Raw genomic sequence first — 23,657 nt, forward strand, 5'->3', positions numbered from 1 at the left:
CTTGGAGTAGGTGCTGGCAGTCTTTCTGAATCTTTGGGCAGCCTGGGTTTCTTAGTTGTTTAGAGCATGGCCAAGGTTGCAGGTTTGATCCCCATAAGGGACTGGTTGGACTAGACCAGGCTTCCTCAAACTCGGCCCTCCAACTCCCATGATCCCTAGCTAGCAGGACCAGTGGTCAGGGATGATGGGAATTGTAGTCTCAAAACATCTGGAGGGCCGAGTTTGAGGAAGCCTGGACTAGATGAGCCTCGGCGTCCCTTCCAGTTCTACAATTCTATGATTCTATGATCTGAAAACCAGGGAAACTTTCATGGTCGCCCCATAGTCCTGAGGCTGTTCAGACTACCCACCCCCAGTTACTATTAACGTAACCAAAAAAGAGCACATTGCTTGCATCCACATAAGTAATGTGATATCTTCAATGGCCCTATGGGATCTAACAAGACTCGGGAAAGAAAACACAGTTATTTTTTGCTTCCATGCCCCAAATGTGGAAAATTGACAAATATAGCTTCCCGGTGATATTACATCATAAGTTTCTTCTTCTTCTTGCTATTATTCCTTATGGTAGGAAAAGGCTGGAACTAACTGTTCGTCTCAAGCTAAGCTGTGCTGCTTTGCCCCCTGCAGGTAACATGTGGGCCCAGCAATGGAACAACATTTACGATATGATGATCCCTTACCCAAATAAGCCCAACCTTGATGTCACCAATACTATGAGGCAGCAAGTAAGGTCATCTGTGTTGTTATTACATATGCTTTTCTTCTTACATGTTTGCTGCTTTGACTGCAGCCTTCATATAGACAGCAGTGATTGTGAGTGGAAACAAGTACATACCTAAACATCACTAGGTGTGGGGTGGTGTTGCTGCCATTCTGCAGTGAGATGCTGCAGAATGTGTGCACGCATTAGGGGAATAATGAGTACACCCAACAAGAGAACGCCTGTATTATGGGTTGAATCTCAACTTACCATGCTTAGAATAGTAGATCCGTTGAAATCAATGGGGCTTGAATTATCGACAGCTAAAGACCCTGATGTTGGGGAAGATTGCGGGCACAAGGAGAAGGGGACGACAGAGGATGAGATGGTTGGACAGTGTTCTCCAAGCTACTAATATGAGTTTGACCAAACTGCAGGAGGCAGTGGAAGACAGGAGTGCCTGGCGTGCTCTGGTCCATGGGGTCATGAAGAGTCAGATATGAGTAAACAACAACAACAACAACAACAAAAACTTAAGCCCTGCTGATTTCATTCACTCTGCCCTTAAGCATGGCTAGGTCTGGATCCAACCCAGTCATCCAAGAAAATGCATGCTATCTCATTCTGTGGTTGGGTCCTTTCCTTTCCTAGAATTGGAACGCAACACGCATGTTCCGGGAGGCGAATGCATTCTTCACATCACTTGGCATGATTGAGATGCCACCTGAATTCTGGAAGGGTTCTATGCTGGAGAAGCCAACAGATGGCCGAGAGGTGGTGTGCCATGCATCGGCCTGGGACTTCTACAACCGCAAAGATTTCAGGTGCGCCTACTGCATGTGAAAGGGCCTTGCATTGGAAAGGGGGAACCAAGTACATTCTTGGAAGGGGACCACAGAGCGCGTTTACTCAAATCCTTTTAAAGAAACATAGGTCCTTTATAAAATGTCAACATCCAGTTTTAGTAACAACATGTGGTTCAATTAGAGCAATATAGAAATGAAATGAATAATGGTAATAGGTACTAGTTTCCTCCTCTCAGAGCTACAGATCTCAGTACCCTTAACAAACTGAAGCTCACAGGAGTCTTAGGAGGAAGTCATGTGCCTTCAATGTGCATTGGATGTGCTTTAAATTTATAGCGTGTATCAGCGATAAATCTACTAAACGTATAAACTAGTTTTGAAAACCTTTTCCGTGTGCTAAATCTTTTCTGGGGAACCCTGGGAACTACAGTGTGCAGGGGCATTTAATATGTTAAGACGTCTTTGAATCTCTTGCAAAACTACTGAGAAGGACTGGTGTTCCAAGGATTACATCTGTGAGAGCTTTAAACAATTTAAATTCTATATTGATAAGAGGGCAGGGGTGGACCTTGGTAATATGGTGCCCCGAGTGAGGACAAGATTTGCTGAGGACAAATACTTCTTATTTTCACAATATTTCCTTTTGGTGCAGTTGCTATTTTTAATGGATCTTCTAAATAGGTACCTGTATGAATATAGGATGGTGGTGATGACTTAGCACCCCCTTGGCTCAGTGCCCTGTGCAGGGAAACTGAAGAGGGACTTCCTTTTCAACTCTTCTGAGGACTCCATGTGTAAAAAGGGAAGCAGGAACAACCCTTCCTCCTTCAAGTCTGCCAAGCAGGTGCCCTATTAGCTCAACTGATGCATTTTAACAGAACCAATGTTGCATCCTCACCTTTCTGCCCCATACTTTGCAGGATAAAGCAGTGCACAACTGTCACCATGGAGCAGCTCTTCACAGTACACCATGAGATGGGGCATATTGAATACTACCTGCAGTACAAGGACCAACCCGTCCCCTTCCGCAGTGGGGCCAACCCTGGCTTTCATGAAGCCATTGGCGATGTCATGAGCTTGTCCGTCTCCACCCCCACCCACCTCAAGAAAATTGGGCTGCTTGACCAAGCCACTGAGGATATAGGTAACCGTTGAGCACTATGGGTGATGTAGGAGAACTGTGGTGAATAGGTAATCAATAGAGTTGATGGGACATTTCTCAAGGGTCAGGTTTCCAGCTGAGATTAGTTGCTTTCAGGGCGTGGAGCCAGACTTGTATCACTCCAGGGCTTCCCAGCTGCTGAAGAAAAAAGAGAAGATCCTAGACCAGGCATGGCCAAACTTACTCCCCAGATGTTTTGGGACTACAACTCCCATCATCCCTAGCTAACAGGACCCGTGGTCAGGGATGGTGGGAATTATAGTCCCAAAACATCTGGAGGGCCAGGTTTGGCCATGCCCTTCCTAGACTGAAACCCAAAATTTGCTCTCCACTCTTTATTGCTGTTAGGGATTGGGGAGTCCTTCATATCCACACCTGTTCCCCTTGGGCAACCCAGAGGGCAGTTTTGTGCATGCTCAAGGTCTGACTGCTGTCATCCGTTGGGTTGGAAATGAATTTCCTATAAAGTCAGATGGGACTTTGTGCCCTGACGCTTGTGGGTTACTTGCCCATGTCATCTGAAGCTGCTTACTCTGCTCTTGACTTGTGGCACAAGATCTGCAGTCTGCTTCTCTGCAAAGTGCATAGGCGGATAGTCTGCTCTTACTCCAGCTCTGAGTCTTCTTCCTCATTTCCCTTCTTTGCCAGTGTGCTCTCTAACATACATTCAAGCAACTCCAGCTAGGAGAGGCTTCTGCCTTTGCCTGGGGTCTCCTTCCAGTGTGGTGTAGTGGTTAAGAGCGGTAGACTCGTAATCTGGGGAACTGGGTTTGCGTCCCCTCTCCTCCACATGCAGCTGCTGGGTGACCTTGGGCTAGTCACACTTCTTTGAAGTCTCTCAGTCCCACTCACCTCACAGAGTGTTTGTTGTGGGGGAGGAAGGGAAAGGAGAATGTTAGCCGCTTTGAGACTCCTTTGGGTAGTGAAAAGCGGGATATCAAATCCAAACTCTTCTTCTTCTTCTTCTTCTTCTTCTTCTTCTTCTTCTTCTTCTTCTTCTTCCTTTTCTGCCTCACTCTGTTCCTTGCAGAGAGCGACATCAACTACCTATTTAAAATGGCCCTGGAGAAGATCGCCTTCCTGCCCTTTGGCTACTTGATAGACCAGTGGCGATGGAATGTCTTCAGTGGGCGCACCCCTCCAAACCGCTACAACTATGACTGGTGGTACTTGAGGTAAAGCCCTCCTCCCCCAGCAGTGCAACTGTGGCGGGTGGGGGGCTGCCATGATGGCTGAGCAAAGGAAGGCATTGTTTCAAGAAACTGTGTGAGGGGAGTGGTTTCCCAAGCTGATTTCGGGTGATGGGACTGAATTTCAAAATTGGGAAGGGGGAAGTCCATGTTGGCTTGAGGTACCCATATATCTTCTCAACAACTGTGTGTGTGTGTGAGAGAGAGAGACAGACAGACAGACAGACAGACAGAGACAGAGGAGAGGGAAAGAGAAAGAAATTTATGAGTATGTGTGAGTATACGCAAAGTTACGAAGGGAAAATATTCAGGAATTTATTCAGTTATATTGCTTATATTCCACTTTATAACCCCGAGAGGTTTTCAAAGCAGTTTCCCAAAGAATCCTCAAACCTACAGAGGTAGGTAAAGGTAAAAGACCCCTGGACAGTTGAGTCCAGTCATATTGACTATGGGGTGCGGCGCTCATCTCACTTCAGGCCGAGGGAGCCGGCATTTGTGTGCAGACAGCTTTCTGGGTCATGTGGCCAGCATGACTAAACCACTTCTGGCACAGCGGGACACCGTGATGAGTGCCAGAGCGCATGGGAACGCCGTTTACCTTCCCGCCGCAGTGCTACCTATTTATCTACTTGGACTGTCGTGCTTTTGAACTGCTAGGTTGGCAGGAGCTGGGACAGAGCAATGGGAGACTCGAACTGCTGACCTTCTGATCAGCAAGCCCAGGAGACTCGGTGGTTTAGACCACAGTGCCACCCGCTCCCTATAAATATCATATTCAACTCCGGAACAGAAATAATATGGTGACTTCTCTGTTGCCAGGACTATTCAGGTGGCATTCCCTGCCCTGGTGTTGCCCTTTGGCTTTTGCCTACTAGGCAGCAGTCCACTGATGATCTCTAGAGGCAAGGAAGTGGGGCTGAGCAGCTGGATCTTGCGCAGCCCATGATGGAGGGAGCTCTTCCCTCACTAGCAGATAGGCAAGTGATCTGAAAAAAATATAAATTACTGGAGGAAGAGAGAAATGCATGCACCTGTATACATGTTGATCGGACATTGATTGACATGAGTTTCAGTTTGCTCCCTTTTTTGTGCCACTTTCTTAGGGCAAAACTAGACATAAACTGTGGTGCTTAGTAAGGAAAACGGGTGGCATGATGTCATCACATCAGGCACTCCCCAAACAGCCAATCATGTGGGGGGTGGAGGCAGAGTAATCCATGATGCGGTGACAGAAAAAGTCGGGGCAACTGGGTGCAAGGCAAGAGAGCCTGTGTGGCATAATGGTTAGAGCAGAGCTTTCCAAACTTTTCAAGCTGGTGACACACTTTTTGCACATGCATCGTTTCACGACACAGTTAATTCAGTTTTGCATCATTTCACGACACAGTAATTCAGTTTGAAGGCAAACTGGAAGTTAAGCTAACCCTTTCCAGCCCCAGGAGGAGCACAGGGAGCGTTCGCGTGACACAACTACACAATGCAGCCGACACACTAATATGTCGCGACACACAGTTCGGAAAGCTCTGGGTTAGAGTATTGGCCTATGACCAGGGAGGCCAGGGTTTGAATCCCCACTCAGCCATGAAGCTCACTGGGTGACCTTGGGCCAGTCGCCATCTCTTGGCCTACCTCACAGGGTTGTTGTGAGGATGAAATGGGTGGGGGGAAGAGAACCAAGTACACTACCTTGAGCTCCTTGGAAGATAAACGTGGTATAGAAATACGACGAATAAATAAATAAATATAAACAATAAATGGCATATCCATGATCCGCATCAAATCTAGATTAAGAACAAACAACCTGGACTCTGCTTCATTTCTAGAGACCTGTGCTAATGCTTTTCTGTTTCTTCTCCGCCCACGTGGCTGACTTTTCTCCAGAACAAAATACCAGGGAATTTGCTCTCCTATTGCAAGAGATGAAACCAACTTTGACCCTGGTGCTAAATTTCATATACCTGGCAACACACCTTATATCAGGTACCGGGAGCTGAAAGAGTTGGGGAATGTGGAATGTGTAAATGAAACATGGTGAGCTTCACTGATGTGCTTGAGTGAGGCTGGTGTATATGCCTTCATTATTCATAAAACGTCGAGTGCATTGCAATGTCCTGCAGTGTTGAACTACCTGAAGGTTCTGACAAGCAGATCTAAGGTAGTAGAGAAGGACGTGTTGAATTTTTCAACTTTCGAATTCCCAAAATGAGCGGTACTAAAAAGTTGTAAGATGACATGGGAATTCAGTATATATTTTGGTTCAATTAATATAATTTAGTTTTGCCTGGAAAGTAAAATGTGTGTAAAATTGCACAGAGAGCATTAAAAATTATTGCGAAGTACTTACAGTTTATTTATTTATTTATTTATTTTTCTCTGACATTTTCAGAAGGTAAAATTAAAACTCTTTGGTTTTAAATGTTGCTCAATCACAAAAAAATAGCAGATTTGAATTCCTCATACCCAAAAACACATTTTTAAGACCCCACACTGAAGAAATTTGCAGAAATTAAGTTTCACCCCCTAAAATGACACACCCTAGTGGCAGAGGAAGGCTGCATGGAGTTAGGTCCCCAAAAATCAATTCTGAACTCCATACTCTTTAGTATAGGAACAAGGAGACTTTGACCCTCCAGTTTCTGTTGGACTTCTGCTTCCCCCAAGACAGAATGACCCACAGTTGGGGATCATGGGAGTTGGAGTCCAATAACATTTGTAGGTCCAAAGGCAATTCCTCCCCCAGCTGCTTTAGAAATGCAGAACTTGCAGAGAGTTCTTGACTAGCGTATTCTCTTTAAGGCTGGGTGAGAAATTCGATTAAGTTGTTCACATTTAAAGGTGACTATCAAATTCACACTTTCTGAAACAATATCAGAATCCTTTGAAATTTACCACTTATCTGAATTTTGCGGTGCAAACAATGTTTGCAGAAGTGCTTATATTAGTGGAAATTGCTCGTAGAAATGTGCATGTCTAGGAGAAATTTGCCCTAAAATGTTGATAATCCTGCAAGAGAACTTTTTAAAAATCACCAATTGGCTGCAGAAAATGGAAAAATGAAAAACTAAGAACCAAACTGGCAGATCCTTCCATGCTTCATTTTTTTTTAACATTATGCCTTCAAAAATTGACTCTTGTTCAGAATGGCAGAATTTGCTGTGATAGTAGTAGTAGCAGTAGCAGTAGCAGCAGTAGTAGTATTGTGGGGGTGGGGGTGGGTGTCCTACTGAAGAACTGATGGTTACCAGAAGTATATGGATTTTTGCTTTGTCTGGGGCAGGTACTTCGTCAGTTTCATCCTGCAGTTCCAGTTCCACAAGGCGCTCTGCCAAGCTGCCAACCACACTGGCAATCTTCACACCTGTGACATCTACCAATCCAAAGAAGCTGGACAGAAGCTCAGGTGACAGCAGGGAGAGATGGGGAAACAGCAAGGCATGGTCTCCTACCTAAATGGCATTAGAAGCAGGTGGGAAGAGCTAGGCTAACAATTCTCTGCTTGGGGGCATTTCCCCCTTCCTGGCACCCTGATGTAACAAGAAGGGGTACAGCTGTGTTGGGAAAAGCAAGAGGGCTGTGACATGCAGACCCGAGGACTACGATCACACAGGTGTGACCACACTCAGGATGCAGAAGTGATCCCCTGACGTAATCTTGGCATAGCTTGAATACCACTGGGCACTTACCCATTAGTACCCTGGGAAAGGTGACTGTACAAGCATGCAGTGTTGGAGAGAGACCTTAAGAATGACATCACCCACACTCTTCAATGGAAGGGCACCTCCGACACCTATCATGCTTGTGGGGTGGCCACCTAGGCACATAGGGAAGCAGATTCCATGAGTTCCAAGGGCTGCACTCACCCCTACCACTCCCACTGACCATATAATGCAAAGCACCTTGAGTCACAAGTAAAGAGCAGCAGGAATTGAAGTGCTTGCAGAGCAAGGAGCCACAAAAGTCTGCAGGACATAAAAGTTCAACTATTCACGGCTGGTACCAGGTGGGAGGTGGGGGGGGGGGAGCCTGGGGAAAGCAGACCCTGGCCAGCTTACCTGCCAGTGGTGATGGACACTTCTGCTCCAAGCACCACTGGGTGGCTAGGACCTGCCATTTTATTTCACCAAAATGCCCCAGAGTCATGCTTCTTCTGGGAGCATAGTTGAAAATTTAAATGCTAACAGGACCCAGCCATCCAGTGCACCAGGGAAAACAAACACAAAAACTCACACTTTTAAAATACAATAAAAAGAGGGGGCATTGGGGCACTGGCAGCTGCCCAAAGGTGCTAGCACTGGCTTCAGTTCCCACTGCCTAGTTGCTGGCTGCTTCAGAAGATGTGGCAAGAAAATAAACCCAAACTGCAAGGTCTCCTCAAATCCCTTGTGTGGTGTGGGAGTACACAGCAGGCAGAGACTGTAGTCGCCTGGTCTTGTGGGTCTTCCACAGTGGCTATCAACATGAGTAGCTGCATCCACATCACTACCCATTCCTCTCTTTGTTTTCTTCGCTGCAGCGAGGCGCTGAGGGTTGGCTCTTCCCAGCCCTGGCAGAATATTCTCCAACAACTCACTGGCACAAATAAGATGGATGCCTCAGCATTGCTGGAGTATTTCAGCCCTGTTACTCAGTGGCTAGAAGAACAGAATAAGCGAACCAATGAAACGCTGGGCTGGCCAGATTTTGAGTGGCGTCCCCCCGTCCCAGAGGGCTACCCAGAAGGGCTTGGTAAAGTTTTCAAGGCACAAAGTAATGGGGGGGGGGAGAGGCCTGCAGGAGGGTGGTTTCACTATGACCCTGGTGCTTGGACTTAACTGTAGCTGGTGTCCAAAGAAAAAGGGAGGGGTGTACCAGATGACCACTTCACTGCTTGGCTTGGCCATTGGACCAGGGCAATTATAATCCACAAGGGGGCACTCAGCTTGTTTTATATTTTGCAGTGGAACATAGGAATAGAAGTGGCGGCCTCTTGCATAAACAGGGGGACAACATAGGACACCCGACTGGGAAGAAATGGCTGATGCAGCTGGAATATGGAGTGGTTTTTGTCTTGTTTGTCTGTGGGAGAAGGAGGACTGTGAGAGCCCTGGGGAACAACTGACTTCACTGCAGGATGACTTTTAGGGAGACCAGGAATAGGGCGATAGCAGGCCGTGCTTTCCTTCTAGCATGGATAAACCACAAGTATTGCTCCTTCAAGCACCTGCTCTTTTGCCTCTGGGCTGGCACTTGGTAGGGCAGGAGCCAGGCAGCAGCCCTTTTGAGGGTGAGATTTGGCTAGCTAGCTGCTGACTTGACTTTTGCTGTTAAGGGGTATTGGCCCCCTTCGTAAAGACCAGGTGATATGTCTACTGATAAGGGGGAGTGCAGCCCTTATCAAAGCAGTAGGAGGCCAGCTGTTATGTCTCTCTACTGATGAGGAGTGCAACCCTTGTCAGCATCATGAGACTGGCTCTCCAACCGATGGAGTTCCATGATCCTGATGTAACAGATGAATTGGAAGGTAGGCTGAGTTGCTGCCTGGTGAATTGGCTGAGCAGCGGATTCTAGAATGTGGGCATCTCCCATCTGTGTGCTCATTTTAACTTCCCAATGAGCAAAGGTAGATGCTCAGCTAGTACTTACCTACCACTCACCTGCTGGCTTCTCCTAACATTTCTCTTTAAGGGGACGGGAACGCCAGGGAATGAAAATGCCTCAGGTGGGTCTGCAGAGTTACCAGGGCTCAGCCCTGGAGTGTGTTTTAAGTGATAGGGTTTTGTCCTAGAAGTGTGAACTATAATATTAAGAAGGATAGGTCCCCTGAGCATGTTCAGAATGCCTTGTCTTCATCCATGAGTAACCACAGCCAATAACTGCACATCGTAGGTAGGGAAAGGGGTTCTGATTCTATCAGAGAATGTAAAATTTCCTGGGACTTGTCTCTTTAGAAATTAGGTGCTGGGAGTTAACGTGCTAGGCTAAAAGAAACAAGACAGGGAGGTGAGTTAATTTCCCTGCTTTTTCCAGCATTTTGTTTCTCCCTCCCCACCCTCTAACCTTTTCCAGATAAAATAACTGATGAAAATGAGGCTAAAACATTCCTGGCAGACTACAACAGCACAGCCGAAGTGGTATGGAATTCTTACACAGAGGCCTCTTGGACATACAATACAAACATCACAGAGCCCAACAGACAGATGATGGTAGGAAAACCAGCACAGTGTGGTAGGGGCAGTGGTGGTGGTGGGGAACTCAGTTCAATTCACACTTAAAGGGGAACCTACCCAATTCACGCTTTCTGAAATAATATGTGAACCGAAACGCAGCCACCTTTTGAAATGCAGCCACCTCCGAATTTTGCAACAGAGTTCTGCAGCTGAGTAATATGCATTATATGCGTATGAAGATGCATATAAATTAGTGAAATGGCTTTGAAAACCGTGTCTGTGTTAGGTAAAGTGGCATACAATTTATCCTGGGTATGACAGGATAAATGTGAACAAAAGTGCTGATGGACTTCCATGAGGACTTCTTTTCTAATAAAAAAATAAAACGTCAGAAACGGTTGTGCAAACATAGAGAAATAAACAGAAACTGACAGATTTGTGCAACCCTAGATTGTGGGGTTAGTGTTGTTGTTTGCCCGGAGCCCAAGGGAATGCTGCCCTGGGTTCCTTCACGAGGAAGGGTGGGAAATAAATTTTATCATCATCATCATCAATAGGTGGGACTAGACAGTTGTGGGAGTGCTGGAGTTAGAGAATGAGCTCGTCCTTTCCCCCTCTGTGATAGAGCTCGTCCTTTCCCCCTCTGTGATACAAGTGTGCTGGCTAATGCCCCTCCCTCTCTCTTCCATATGTGCCTTGCAGTTGCAAAAGAACATGGAAATGTCAAACCACACCCTGCAGTACGGCCTTCAGGCTCGGATGTTTGATCCCACTGATTTCCAAGACCCCACAATAAAACGTATCCTGAAGAAGCTGAGTGACATAGAGCGGGCAGCCCTACCTGAAGCACAGCTGAGGGAGGTGAGAGTGAACCATAGAGTCGTAGAATTTCAGAGTCGGAAGGGGCCCCAAGGGTCATCTGGTCCAACCCCCTGCAATGCAGGAATCTCAGCTAAAGCATCCTCGACAGATGACCGCTCAACCTCTGCTTTAAAACCTTCATTCCATCCTTGTTCCTGATGTAGATCTTCACTCACCCCTTCTTCCCTGGCGGGGAGGTGGGGGGGGGTGCCATCTTGTGGTTCATATCAGGTGCCAAAATGTATTGGGCTCAGGACATAGCAAATCCTGTTATGGAACTTCCCGTCCATGGAGACCTACAGAATTGCCCTGTTCTTTGCTTTCAAGGAAGCTGGTGGGGGTTTCCATCTGGTAGAGGTTTAAAGTGGAGGGAGTGATGTTATTATCCAGACTTGGGTGCTGTTCGTGTATTTTCTTAATGATGATATTTGCATGGGATGTTTTATGTTGTTGTTGTTTTTAACTGCAGGCTGTTTGGGGACTGGTTGAAAACAGAACTTAAAAAACCTGGAATAAATAAATAATGTGTAGTTAAGTCCCCAAGGGACAGTTCTGTAATGAGGCCCTAGATCTTTGGAATTGAGTGTGTTGAAAACTAAGCTGGAGATGTAAATAAAGAGCATTCTAAGAGGCAGGCAAGCACAGTGCACCAGAATATTAGCACACTTGTGTTTCATTGCTTGCACAAATTCAGCATAGCAGGGCTCATCCAGCATGTTGACACAAGTATTTTCATCTGGGGAATGAAAGCAGGAAGCAGATGCATGATGAAGCCAAGATGCATGATCAGACCATAACAATAAAATATTTCTGTTCACTTCAAATGCATATAATAATACAGTTTCCGCCAATATTGCTTGGATCTTTTTGTCAGGCAAATGATGGCGAGGAGAGCAGCCCATATTTTACCTCCTAAGCAAATGAATCCTTTTTTCCCCCTTTCAGTATAATCAGCTCCTCTCAGACATGGAGACAATTTACAGCGTAGCCAAAGTGTGCACTGAAAACACAAGTTGCAAGTCCCTGGATCCTGGTAAGTCATTTATACATCTCCTGGCTGATAGGAATCATCTCCCACCACATTTACCTGCGCCCATGAAAACATACCGGACAAGACAACTTTGTCAGCCTGAGAAGTAGAGCTGAGCAAGTGCTACCAGGACTTTCCCACACCATCATGTAATCAACAACCAACGTCCACATATCTGGGGGAAAGTATGTTGCAACTTCCAAGTAGTTTTGATAGCCCCATAATGTTTTGACGTAGAAGTCAATCCCTACTAAGAAGTCATAAGGATTTAAGAGGAGCCCTGCTAGGTTAGACTAAGGGTCCGTCTAGTCCGGCATCCTGTTCCCACGGTGGCCAACCAGGTGCCTATGAGAAACCTACAAGGAGGACATGACCACAACAGCACTCCCCACTTCCTGATTCCTGGTAACTAGTATTCCAAGGCACATTGCCTCTGATACATCATTGGAGCAGACTCTCTTGAAAGGTGGTGGACTCCCCTTCATTGGAGGTTTTTCAGCAGAGGTTGGATGGCCATCTGTCATTGATGCTTTAGTTGAGATCCCTGCATTGCAGAGGGGTTGGACGAGATGACCCTCAGGGTCCCTTTCGACACTACAGTTCTTTGATAGACATCGTGACAAGTAGCCATTGGTAGTTTTATCCTCCATCGGTTTTGTCTAACCCCCTTTTAAAGCTAACCAGGTTGGTGGTCATTACCACATTTTTGTGGAAGCAGATTCCATTGTTTTATATACTCTGTGGTCCGTCTTGAATATCTCAACCATGAGCTTCATTCAAGTCCTGTGTATTTTAGCAAAGGGTGAGAAGCAGTGGGGCGAAACAGCCTTGTTCCTGCCATTAAACTCTATGAGGCACATGAAGTTCATGAGAGCAGCCTGGGTGTGATGAGTTGAACAGAGATCAAAGGGGTATGTGTGTGGCTTGATGAAGAGTAGAACCAGGGCTTTTTTTTCCAGCCGGAACTCAGTTCCGGCACCTCTCAGGTGGACACCATTGCCATCATAAGAGAACAAGTGAGGCGTTAATTCATGGTGAACTCCGACACCTCTTTTTTCCTAGAAAAATAGCACTGAATAGAACAGGCTATGAAACACATTATGTAGGAAGGAAAATCTCTGTGGCGCAGGTGGGCTATGAGAAAGGATATGAAGGGAGGTGGCTGCACAGTTAAAGAAGTGTACCGTGTTTGTTTGGAGAGAACATAATGGAAGCTCAGAACTGGTAGCCAATAGGTGAGCCTGCACACAGTGTTTGATTTAGGGCAGTGCAAGGGGTTGCAAAACTGAGAAGATCCATAATTGAGAAAAATCCATCAGGGCCGCTGACTTTTGGCTTCACTCAGAGCACCATATTACCAGAGTATTACCAAAGTCCACCCCTGCTGCACAGTGCAGAGGGAGCAAAGGCAGGACAAAAGGGAGAGATATACGCATTACAGCACATATGGTGCATAGTCTCATACCTAATTCTTGCTTGTCTTGGCTCTTTGTTTAGAACTCACAGACATCATGGCTCACTCAAGAGACTACGACGAGCTCCTTAATGCCTGGAGAGACTGGCGGGATGTATCAGGGAAGAAAATCCGAACCATGTACCAGAAATATGTAGAGCTGAGCAATACGGCTGCCGTGTTGAATGGTAAGCATGTTTTGCAATGCTGACTGCTCCAACAAAGGAAACAGTGGGTTGTTAAGGGCAGAGATGACTCTTATGAATGCGGAACCCAAACTGTTTGAGGTGAGCCTCAAAAGTCAATGCAGACTTGGAAGCATTGTTGTATTTTCTTTGTAAGTTGCTGCCTGTGGCAAAAGAAAGTGACTAATAAGAATAATAGCAGAGAGCGTTCATTGGCAGATAGCCTACTTTGCCATCAGTAACTGAAGCTTTCCAGCAATGTCCACTGGTCTAACTACCAGAGCAAAGGCGTGCACCGTTTTGCTTCGTTGTTGTTGTTTTTTTAAACTACAGAGCCACTCAAGAGCAAAACAGATAGATGCAGATGTCCACAAAGTTCACTTACTCTGTTCCCATGGCAGAATGGCTGGAGCCTTTTAATACTTTAAATGAGGAGCTTAGGAAGGATATTCAATTCTATGGGCTTGCAACATTGCGGGTTGGGGCACATGGCCAACATCAAGCAGCATGAAACAGCTGCCTTAGACAAGCAGTTTTTTTTTTTTTGTTTTGTTTCATGGTGAAAGAGCAGCAAGCTATTCATTATTTCATTTATTATGGTTGTATTTTTCACTGCCAGGCAGGGGAGAAGTGCTATTAAGATGTTGTGTCTTAGATGCCAAAATAGCTAGGTCTACCTTGGCTTTTGGGGAGGGTGTCACTTGGTGCTCCACCGCAGGCGGTAACACCTCTTAGACCAGCCCTGGGGACACAACTGGAGTAGATGAAGAAGGGCTTCTATAATCTCATGTTCATGTGCAGGTCATTCTGACAATGGTGCTTTCTGGAGATCCCTGTATGAAACACCAGATTTGGAAAATGTTCTGGAGAACATCTGGGAAGAGCTTCAACCATTGTACCTCAATCTCCATGCTTACGTGCGCCGGGCTCTCTACAAGAAGTATGGTGAAGGTCACATCAACCTCAGGGGCCCTATCCCAGCTCATTTGCTAGGTAAGCCTTTCCACACCAAACTCCTGAGCCAGAAGACAATATTGGGCAACTCCCCATCATCTTTGTGATTCTGGAGGTCTACTCCATGGTTGCTTTTCCTTGTATTAGGCCATGCCTAGTGTCTAGGTTTTTAGGACTAAGGATTTTGTAGGAGGTCTGCAGCATATTTTGCCAAATGCACATTTGTTGAGCATAGCATATAGTGGCTCTTAGGTCAAGAAAAATAATATGTTCCTTACACGTGGAGAAAGGTTATCAAGAGAGGGAAAATATAATCAATGATGCTATTAATTCACCTAACCTAATAGTTTGTCTGACTATTAAGAGGTTGCCTTAAAATGCTTACAGTGTTAAAATGCTGCTGCTGCTTCTTCTTCAATATTTATACCCCACACATCCGGATGGGGAAAAGGCTGAGTTGCAAATAAATTCAGGGGAATTAGGAGGAAAGAGGAAGAAATAGTGACATTTCCCCAAAAGTCAGACACTGTAGGCCAGTTGTTGGGATGAGCAATTTGGAACTAGGTGTATAGGACATAAAGTGGCAATGAAGGATTACTGAAATTGTTAAGAGCTGTTATCTACAGCATGACAGAAGTTCAGGAAGAATTCAGAAACTGTCCAATATCAAAACTGCAAAGGCTATCAAGAAATTGGGTTCAGGATGGGACATGACTGAAAGCTGTGGCCTTAGAGAAGACATGGAGACAGGATATGGGGGAAAATATTTTTGTTGAGTGACCAAAATTGGGGTCTTAAGAGACATGCTAAGACATAAAAAGGGAGACGTTGACTAGTTTTGGACCCTCAGCAAGACTCCAGGGGGCATGGGCTAAGGTGAGATCATAAAAGGAGGCTTTATATGACATCATAAATAAGAATTGTCCAATCATAATGCCTAAAATTCAGATGTCATAAAGACTTAAGTCGTTTTTGAAACTATAAGAGGTATGCCTTAACCTCATGAAGCAGTCTTCTCTTCTCTTCTGACTGAGAGGTCCCACTTTCAGAGGTGACAGATGTCTATTCTGCTTTTATATTGTGAATGAAGCTCTGGCAGTGTGTGGGAAGGTTCATTTTTCTTGCTAAATAATAAACTAAATTATTCCTTGCTAAATAATAAATGCCTTTATATACCGTACATTTGTCTGTGTTCCGTATTTACCCTGGTCCAGTTGATGTGTCTGCTATTCCACTCACCTCCAGGTTGCAGGAGTTGCTGGGTGTGCTTTTTAAGCGCTGTAGCCTCTTTGCAGCTCATGAATAATCAGTAAATAAAACAGACAGATTCTTTCAGTGGAAGCAGACAGAACTAACACTTCAGTGCAATTCACTGGCCTCTAATTCTCTGTAGATGTCACCAGTGATGCATTTAGTAGCTCTTTAGGAAGCATAAGGCGCCTTGAAGGCTGCTGCATAATGACTCTTGAAGAAGATATGCAGAAATGTAGTTAGAGCTGTTCTACACAGCTAGACAAAATATGACCTGGTTTCACTACTTTTCCTTTACTTCTGTATGCTCTGATTAAGTAATAATAGTATGATCTCCAATCCACATTGTGGATGGAGGGGAAAGTCTTGTTTTGCATGGACAGAGTGATGACCCACTGTTTCCATTTGCCCCCCCCCTCAAAAAAAACCAACCCACCCTGATGGTTTGTGTGCTCAAGCACAGGAATTGGGAACAAGCAGTCTCTAAGGTTTTGGGTATTTAAAAAAAATAATGAACAAAACAATTGTTGGGGGGAAAGAGTGAGTTGTCTTGCTCCTGCTAACACTTTCATGAATATTCAAGAGATGTCTGTAACATTCCCAGAAGCGCTTTCTATATGGCAATAGCAATAAGCACTGGATGCACTCTCTGGGATGTCACTTTATCACATTTCTCCCAGGTGCAAAACATAGCACTTTGAGCAGTTCACAGAATGTGATATTCCTCTAACCAAAGCCCAACTTCGAGAGAAGACATGGGAAGCAAAAAATGCACTTCTTGATCAAGTGGAAGGACCATTATTATACACATTGTACCTCTATATTATTATACACATTGTACCAGGATGCGGGTGGCGCTGTGGGTTAAACCACAGAGCCTAGGGCTTGCCGATCAGAAGGTTGGTGGTTTGAATCCCCGCGACGGGGTGAGCTCCCATTGCTCGGTCCCTGCTCCTGCCAACCTAGCAGTTTGAAAGCACATCAAAGTGCAAGTAGATAAATAGGTACCACTCCGGAAGGAAGGTAAACGGTGTTTCCGTGCACTGCTCTGGTTCGCTAAAAGCGGCTTAGTCATGCTGGCCACATGACCCGGAAGCTGTACGCCAGCTCCCTCGGCCCATAAAGCGATATGAGTGCCACAACCCCAGAGTCGTCCGCAACTGGACCTAATGGTCAGGGGTCCCTTTACCTTTACCTCTAATATAGTGGGAAGTGAAGGTGCCAGGCCTTTAGAAATGGAAAGGAAGTTATTGGAGAACAAAGTTATTGATTGTCTAGTGGGGGCTCCGTCCATATGAATTCACCTTGAAGCACCCAGCCCTTCTTCCCTCAGGAAGTGGATGTGAGATATAATTGTTGTGTTACCCTTGGGTGGGTGGCTCCTTTGCCCCCTACCTACGCATTAACTCTTATTTTCTCTTTCCTAGGAAACATGTGGGCACAGTCATGGTCAAACATCTTTGAACTCGCCATGCCCTACCCCAACGCGATCAAAGTGGATGCAACACCCGCCATGAAAAGCCAGGTTGCTGCAGCTAGGCTTTCTTCATTTATTATTTGAAAGGGTTTCTCTTGGGGACTAGCCTGAACCTTCATCCTGTTTAGAAGCTCCCCAGAGCAACAATCTGAGGGAATTATTTAGCAACCTTTTAAGGTGGGGCTCAAGGTTGTTGAGTTCTTGAAGTAGCATCCAGTTCCCCTTAACTGTAAAAGGTAAAGGGACCCCTGACCATCAGGTCCAGTCGTGTCCGACTCTGTGGTTGCGGCGCTCATCTCGCTGTATAGGCTGAGGGAGCCGGTGTTTGTCCACAGACAGCTTCCAGATCATGTGGCCAGCATGACAAAGCTGCTTCTGGCGAACCAGAGCAGCGCACGGAAACACCGTTCACCTTCCCGCTGGAGTGGTCCCTATTTATCTACTTGCACTTTGACGTGCTTTCGAACGGCTAGGTGGGCAGGAGCTGGGACTGAGTAGCGGGAGCTCACCCCATGGCAGGGATTCGAACCGCCGACCTTCTGATCAGCAAGCCCTAGACTCTGTGGTTTAACCCACAGCACCACCTGGGTCCCCCTTAACTGTACTGAAACTTTTAGCTCTCAAGGAGGGTGCTTCTGAGAGCATGTAGAATGCCTTTTCTTGATATCTACCCAGCCTAGTATCCACAGTTCCAGGCCAGGAAAGGAGATTCTAGGTGGGCCAGAAACGAACCACTAGTTTGCTGCCCTTACTTCTTGCTTCTCTTTATACAATCGTATCTTGGTTTCGAATAGCTTAGTTCTCAAACGTTTTGGCTCCTGAACGCCACAACCCCTGAAGTGACTGTTCCGGTTTGTGAATGCTCTTTTGGAAGCTGAACGTCCAATAGGGATTCTGCAGCTTCCAATTGGCGGCAGGAGCTTCCTGCAGCCAATCAGAAGCTGCGCTTTGGTTTCCGAATGTTTTGGAAGTTGAACGGACTTCCGGAACGGATTCCGTTCGACTTCCAAGGTACGACTGTGTTTTGTTGTGTATCTGACATATAACATTGTGAAGTCTTGGTGCATGCAACAGCTCAGACAGACCTGTAGGAATCCCAAATCTGCTTACCTGCAGCTATCAAAAGGAAGGTATTTTAGACTTTGCAAAATCTTTATGGAAATGAGATTCCGCAGAGGTAGGGCAGACCCTAAGGATGACTTCCTTTGTGCTTTTGTACCGTATTTGATGCATGGGTGTTTTTAGATTATGGGAATGTTTAGAGAAAGGACAGAGAACTTTTTCCAGCTCAATGGCTGCATCCCCTTCTGTGCAACCTTCAGGGAACCAAATGTCATTGGTGAGCAGACCCAGAGGCAAAAGTGGGTGGAGCAATTTGTACAATAGGCTTGTTTACACTCACACACACACACACACACACACACCTTTCTCTGTCCTTCATCCAGACAAGCAAGAGGCATTATCAGAGTTCAATGACACATTCCAGCCAGTGGGGAGAAACACCCACTAGCATAGGAAGGGCGGGGCGTAGGGGGTGGGGCGCCCCGGGCAGCGCAATCCCAATAGGGTTCCGTCTCGGCTGCCCCACACACACTGTGCGCCACGCCCCCAGAATGCACGCCAGCCCTGCCCCCGCCTGCTTCCCGCCCCCGGTGCCGGAGCATGAAGCCCCGCCACTGGAAACACCCAAGGATGCTGCAAAGCAGGGGAATGTATGTGATGCAGCTGAAGAAAGGGTGTGGCCTAGCAAGAATATTGGGGGCCAGATGGAGAAGTATGGAGGGCTGTATTCCACCCTTGTTTTAGGGTTCGGCTCTACACCCCATCAGTCTGATACCTCATCGGTCAACATATCACATTCCTGATTTTCCATGCCAAATACTTTGCAGATCTTGTTCCTGTTTTCAGCTAGCATGTAACATTAAGCTGCAGCAGAAGCAGGAAGAATCAAGCCAGAGGGGGCGAGCCTTTCACAATTACCTTGCAGGTTCCATGAGACTGTTAATTTCAGGGTCATGCGTTCAAGCCCCACATTCAGCAAAAGATCCCTGCATCGCAAGGGATTGGATTGGATGACCCTTATGGTCCCTTCCAACTCTCTGATTCTATGTGCTCTTCGTCCATCTCTCTGCTGGTTTTTCAGCTTGCCTCTTCTACACTCGCTTTCCTTTCTGCAGGGTTGGACACCAAAGAAAATGTTTGAACAATCTGACAGCTTTTTCCAATCCCTGGGTCTCATCCCTATGCCACCTGAGTTTTGGGAAAAGTCCATGCTGGAGAAGCCAACAGATGAGAGGGACGTGGTGTGCCATGCCTCAGCCTGGGACTTCTTCAACCGCAAGGACTTCAGGTGCTTCTGTGGTGCCTGGGTGGAAATGGGCTGTAGGCAGTAGAGTCTTCTTTGTCCCTCCACTGCCATGGTCCTATGGTCATGTGGTTCACCACGATCTTGACCCTTGGGTAGATCCATAAATGGGAGGCTTTCCTCTTACCCTCCTGCACTTTGTCTGCCTGGCAGACGGAGAGAGTTTACCCCCACCGGCACGTAACAATCTCCTCCCCCCTTCCCCAGGAGATTCTGTCTTCTATTTTCCTGAAGTTGGTTGTTCTCTTCTCCAGGTCACATGTGTGGACCATGGGACTTGCAATCAATCAATCAATTTATTTATTGCATTAGCCTTATGGCCATAGCACATAGTAAAAGACCAGGCAGTAGCCTGACACGATTATGCAAAGAATACAACAGATACAGTTAAAACAATTGGAAGTAAAATCGTACAGGTTAAAACAAATAAAATAAAAAGCACTAGCGGGTGTGACGACAGTGTCCATGTTGGGAATATACATAAGACTAAGGCTAAGGGAAGTTGGCCAAAAAGGTGGTCCTGAGTTTCAGGGCCTATAATATGTAGATGGCCACTCCATGTGAAACCAAGGGGTTGGCATTCACCAGTAGATATTTCATGCGGTCATTGTCCCTGGCGATAGTCGGCGGGATTAGAGGGAGAAGCCTGGATCTTATTGAGGCACATGGGACTTGCTATGCACCACTCTGCATAGGCCTCCCCCCAAAATCAGGGTGTACATGTCTCCCCCGCATTTCCACCTGCACCAATGCCACATCTTTGCTGGGATTAGATACAAGTCTGTTTCCCACCCTTGTCTGCTGGGCTGTTTGCTGTAGTGCTCCAGAAAGATCCAGGGATCAGGTGGGTTGTTCAGCTTTGGGTCAGGAAGAGGGGGGGGGTGAGCGAGAGAGAGGCAAGCAGGCAGACATCTTCATTCCAATTTGTGGCTCAGTTCACTTGCATAAATAATCCGGAGCCATTGCTCTATTACAAAAAGCTTTCAGCAATCTGCCTGCTCTCATGCCTGACTCTTGGTTGGCTGGTGAGTGAACTAAATTGACTGTTCCTCTTTTCCAGCTCTAATTTTCCCTTCTATTTCACTTTCCCTTCTATTATTTTACATGGACGTGACAACCTTTCCCCCATCTTTCTCTTGCTTCAGGATTAAGCAATGCACCTCTGTGAATATGGATGACTTAATAACAGTTCACCATGAGATGGGCCATGTCCAGTACTTCCTGCAGTACAAGGACCAACCCATCTCGTTACGTGATGGGGCCAACCCAGGATTTCATGAAGCCATTGGAGATGTCATGGCCTTGTCGGTGTCTACCCCAAAGCACCTGTACAGCATCAAACTGCTGAGTCAGTTGGAAGACAACCCACGTAAGCAGGAAGGGACCACATGGGGACACTTAGTTGCAAAGTGCTCTCAGCAGCAGTTCTTTAGAAATTGTGAGCTTTGTAAAACACCAGTGTTCATAATATCTTATAATTTGCCAAAGCCGTGGTTGAAATGGACATATGCTTCCCAGAACCAAGTCTCAACACACTTTGCCGCGGATCCCACAGACTCAAAAGTAGGGGTGCACTTAACCATTGTTGTGTTGCCTTTCAACCCAGATTGGCATTTTCAAATTGGCCTGGGATAAACTGAATTAGACATCATAAATGTTGACTAACTAGCCCTTGTTTGAGCATGTGATGTAGGCATAAGATTGGTTGTGGGAGCTTGTGGGATTTAGGAATTTGATAAATAAGGTGTTGGGAGGTAAAGGGTGTGGATACATGGAATGTAGTAAGATCGCCAGGGGAGATGGGGCAGAAGGTTAAGCACTGGGGTCTAAGACTCTTCTTGTTACTTTCTTTCTCCTGGCCAGAGAGTAACATCAACTACCTGATGAGCATTGCACTAGATAAGATAGCCTTCCTACCCTTTGGCTACTTGATGGACCAGTGGAGATGGAAAGTGTTTGATGGGCGCATTCCATATGAGGAGTACAATCAACAATGGTGGAATCTTAGGTGGGTATTGGGTAGCTGCCTAGAGAAGGAAACTATCTGACAATTTGGTTGTGCTTAATCATGGCTGAGTTCTACCCATATGTTTATGCTGGGAGCAAGCTTGACTCAGAGCTGAGTGGAGGGTGAAGAGCAAACATGGCCTGGTTTCTGAAAATGTGGGTAGAACATTTCTGACTTTCTTCAAGTGGTGTTAAAATGGAGCCTACCTTACTGGGGGTTGCCCAGGGTGCTACTTTGGAAGGTATTCCCCTTCCAGACATGCCCATGGTGTGTATATTTTGGCCACAGAAAATCTAGGGCAGGAATGGAGAATCTGTGGCCCTCCAGATGTTGGATTCCAATTCCCTTCTGCTCCAGCCAATGTCGGATGAGATGGAAGTTGTAATCCAGTAACCCCAGAGGCACCACATCCCTGCTGTATGGGATGAAGAAAGTAATGAAAGTAGGGGCAAATAAAACCATACTAGTAATTGTGGAAATAGGTTTGTGACAATTCCCAGGGGGATCTGAAGAAAAGCAAGCCCCTCCAGCTATGCAACGGCCCTGTCCTGTTCCAAAGCAAGACATATTCTCCTTCAGAGCAAGGGTGGAGGAACCTTTTTTACTTTCTGGGTCACAGGCGAGCAGGGCCAGAGTCAAATGTGGGTAGCGCAATGAATTTGAGTTTTATCTTTGTACAGTAGCCTGCTTTATGGGCACGCAAAAGCCAGAGGTTCCTACACACAGAGACCCAAACAGGCAAGCAATTAAGCACAATTCAAGGGAATATTACAGCAACGCAAAAGCGCTCAAGAGAGGTGTGGCCCGGAAAGAGCCCAAAAGCTATAGAGAAGGGCCTGGAGGGGCTGTGTTTGGTCTCTACACTTCAGGTTCTCCCATGCTTGTTCTAGGGAGAGCAGATACCCTGTGAGATCAGCACTCAGTGTTGGTTTTTGGTTGGTGATTTCTCTCTCTCTCCCTCCCTCCTCCTTTTATCCCTACTGCATAGGTTGAAGTACCAAGGTTTATGTCCTCCTGTGCCAAGATCAGAAGAAGATTTCGACCCAGGGGCAAAATTCCACATTCCTGCAAATGTCCCGTATGTCAGGTAAGGTGGTGATTCCCTGCCTGGCCTGAGTTATTTAGAAAAGGTTAGGCCAGAGTGTCCCATCTTCAGCTCTGGCCCTTGAGGAGGGGGTGCCGGGAGCCCTCCTATTCACCTGTCCCATCTCTCTTCCAGATACTTTGTCAGTTTCATTATCCAGTTCCAGTTCCACCAGGCCCTGTGCAGTGCTGCTGGCCACACAGGACCCCTGCACACATGTGACATCTACCAGTCTAAGGAAGCTGGGACAATCCTAGCGTGAGTATTAAGCTGCATCTGCTGGGTGGGGCTACACTGTAAGACTCTACCACAGAGCTTTCCAAACTGTGTCGCGACACGTTAAGTGTGTCAGATGCAGTGTGGAGGCGTGTCATGCAAATGCTCCCTGCGTGCCTGGAAAGGGGTTAGTTTAACACCTTTGGTTTGCTAGTAAAAAGTGAATTACTGTGTCACGAAATGATGTGTGCCTGAAATGTGTGCCGCCGACATGAAAAGTTTGGAAAGCTCTGCCTCTTTGGTTGGAAGCTTCAGGTATCAGTCCCCTGGGACCTTCTCAGTCCTTTTGGTGTTCCTGTTTTGACTCACAATGCCCCTTTTAAAAGAAAAGAAAAGAAAACCAATGTGGAAATGTGGAGAACTGAAAAATGAGAAACGGAGCGAAACTGAAATTGACATATGCACAGCCCATCTTTTCTTGGCTGTAGTAGGACCTGTTACAATGTTCAGTCTTGCAATCCTACATAAGCCCCACAACTTGGCAGCACTGCAAAATTGAATTCTGGTGGGGTGCTGTCAGGATGCTGTCAGCAGCTCCCGGCTGGTTGCCCAGAAAAGTATAAAGACAAGGAAAAGCTTCTTGCAGTCCTTTTTTTTATTTCAAACTGCACAGAGAGAGGCTATAGAACCCAGCCTCTTGGATAATGGCATTGTCCCGAGTGAATCTCCACCCTCGTCTCTCCCACTTCCATGATGTCGTCAT

The 23,657-nt window shown here is 46.3% G+C and overlaps 1 protein-coding gene across 2 annotated transcripts in view; it reads left to right on the forward strand.

Annotated features, from left to right (window-relative positions):
• Positions 1-23,657, forward strand: part of ACE (angiotensin I converting enzyme) — a 52,062-nt gene that overhangs the window by 26,354 nt on the left and 2,051 nt on the right. The window contains exons 6-23 of one of the 2 annotated variants that reach the window (XM_033168894.1): positions 631-728; positions 1,355-1,527; positions 2,430-2,653; positions 3,702-3,846; positions 5,746-5,844; positions 7,142-7,264; positions 8,378-8,589; positions 9,910-10,046; positions 10,713-10,871; positions 11,817-11,904; positions 13,399-13,542; positions 14,341-14,532; positions 17,172-17,269; positions 19,399-19,571; positions 20,732-20,955; positions 21,450-21,594; positions 22,583-22,681; positions 22,814-22,936. In XM_033168894.1, coding sequence (XP_033024785.1) covers positions 631-728; positions 1,355-1,527; positions 2,430-2,653; positions 3,702-3,846; positions 5,746-5,844; positions 7,142-7,264; positions 8,378-8,589; positions 9,910-10,046; positions 10,713-10,871; positions 11,817-11,904; positions 13,399-13,542; positions 14,341-14,532; positions 17,172-17,269; positions 19,399-19,571; positions 20,732-20,955; positions 21,450-21,594; positions 22,583-22,681; positions 22,814-22,936 — 2,656 coding nt within the window. Of the gene's footprint in view, positions 1-630; positions 729-1,354; positions 1,528-2,429; positions 2,654-3,701; positions 3,847-5,745; positions 5,845-7,141; positions 7,265-8,377; positions 8,590-9,365; positions 9,563-9,909; positions 10,047-10,712; positions 10,872-11,816; positions 11,905-13,398; positions 13,543-14,340; positions 14,533-17,171; positions 17,270-19,398; positions 19,572-20,731; positions 20,956-21,449; positions 21,595-22,582; positions 22,682-22,813; positions 22,937-23,657 lie in introns of those variants that run through there. The other variant, XM_033168895.1, reaches the window with a different exon arrangement.

The sequence above is a fragment of the Lacerta agilis genome, chromosome 14, assembly GCF_009819535.1.
Source record: "Lacerta agilis isolate rLacAgi1 chromosome 14, rLacAgi1.pri, whole genome shotgun sequence".
NCBI lineage: Eukaryota > Metazoa > Chordata > Lepidosauria > Squamata > Lacertidae > Lacerta > Lacerta agilis.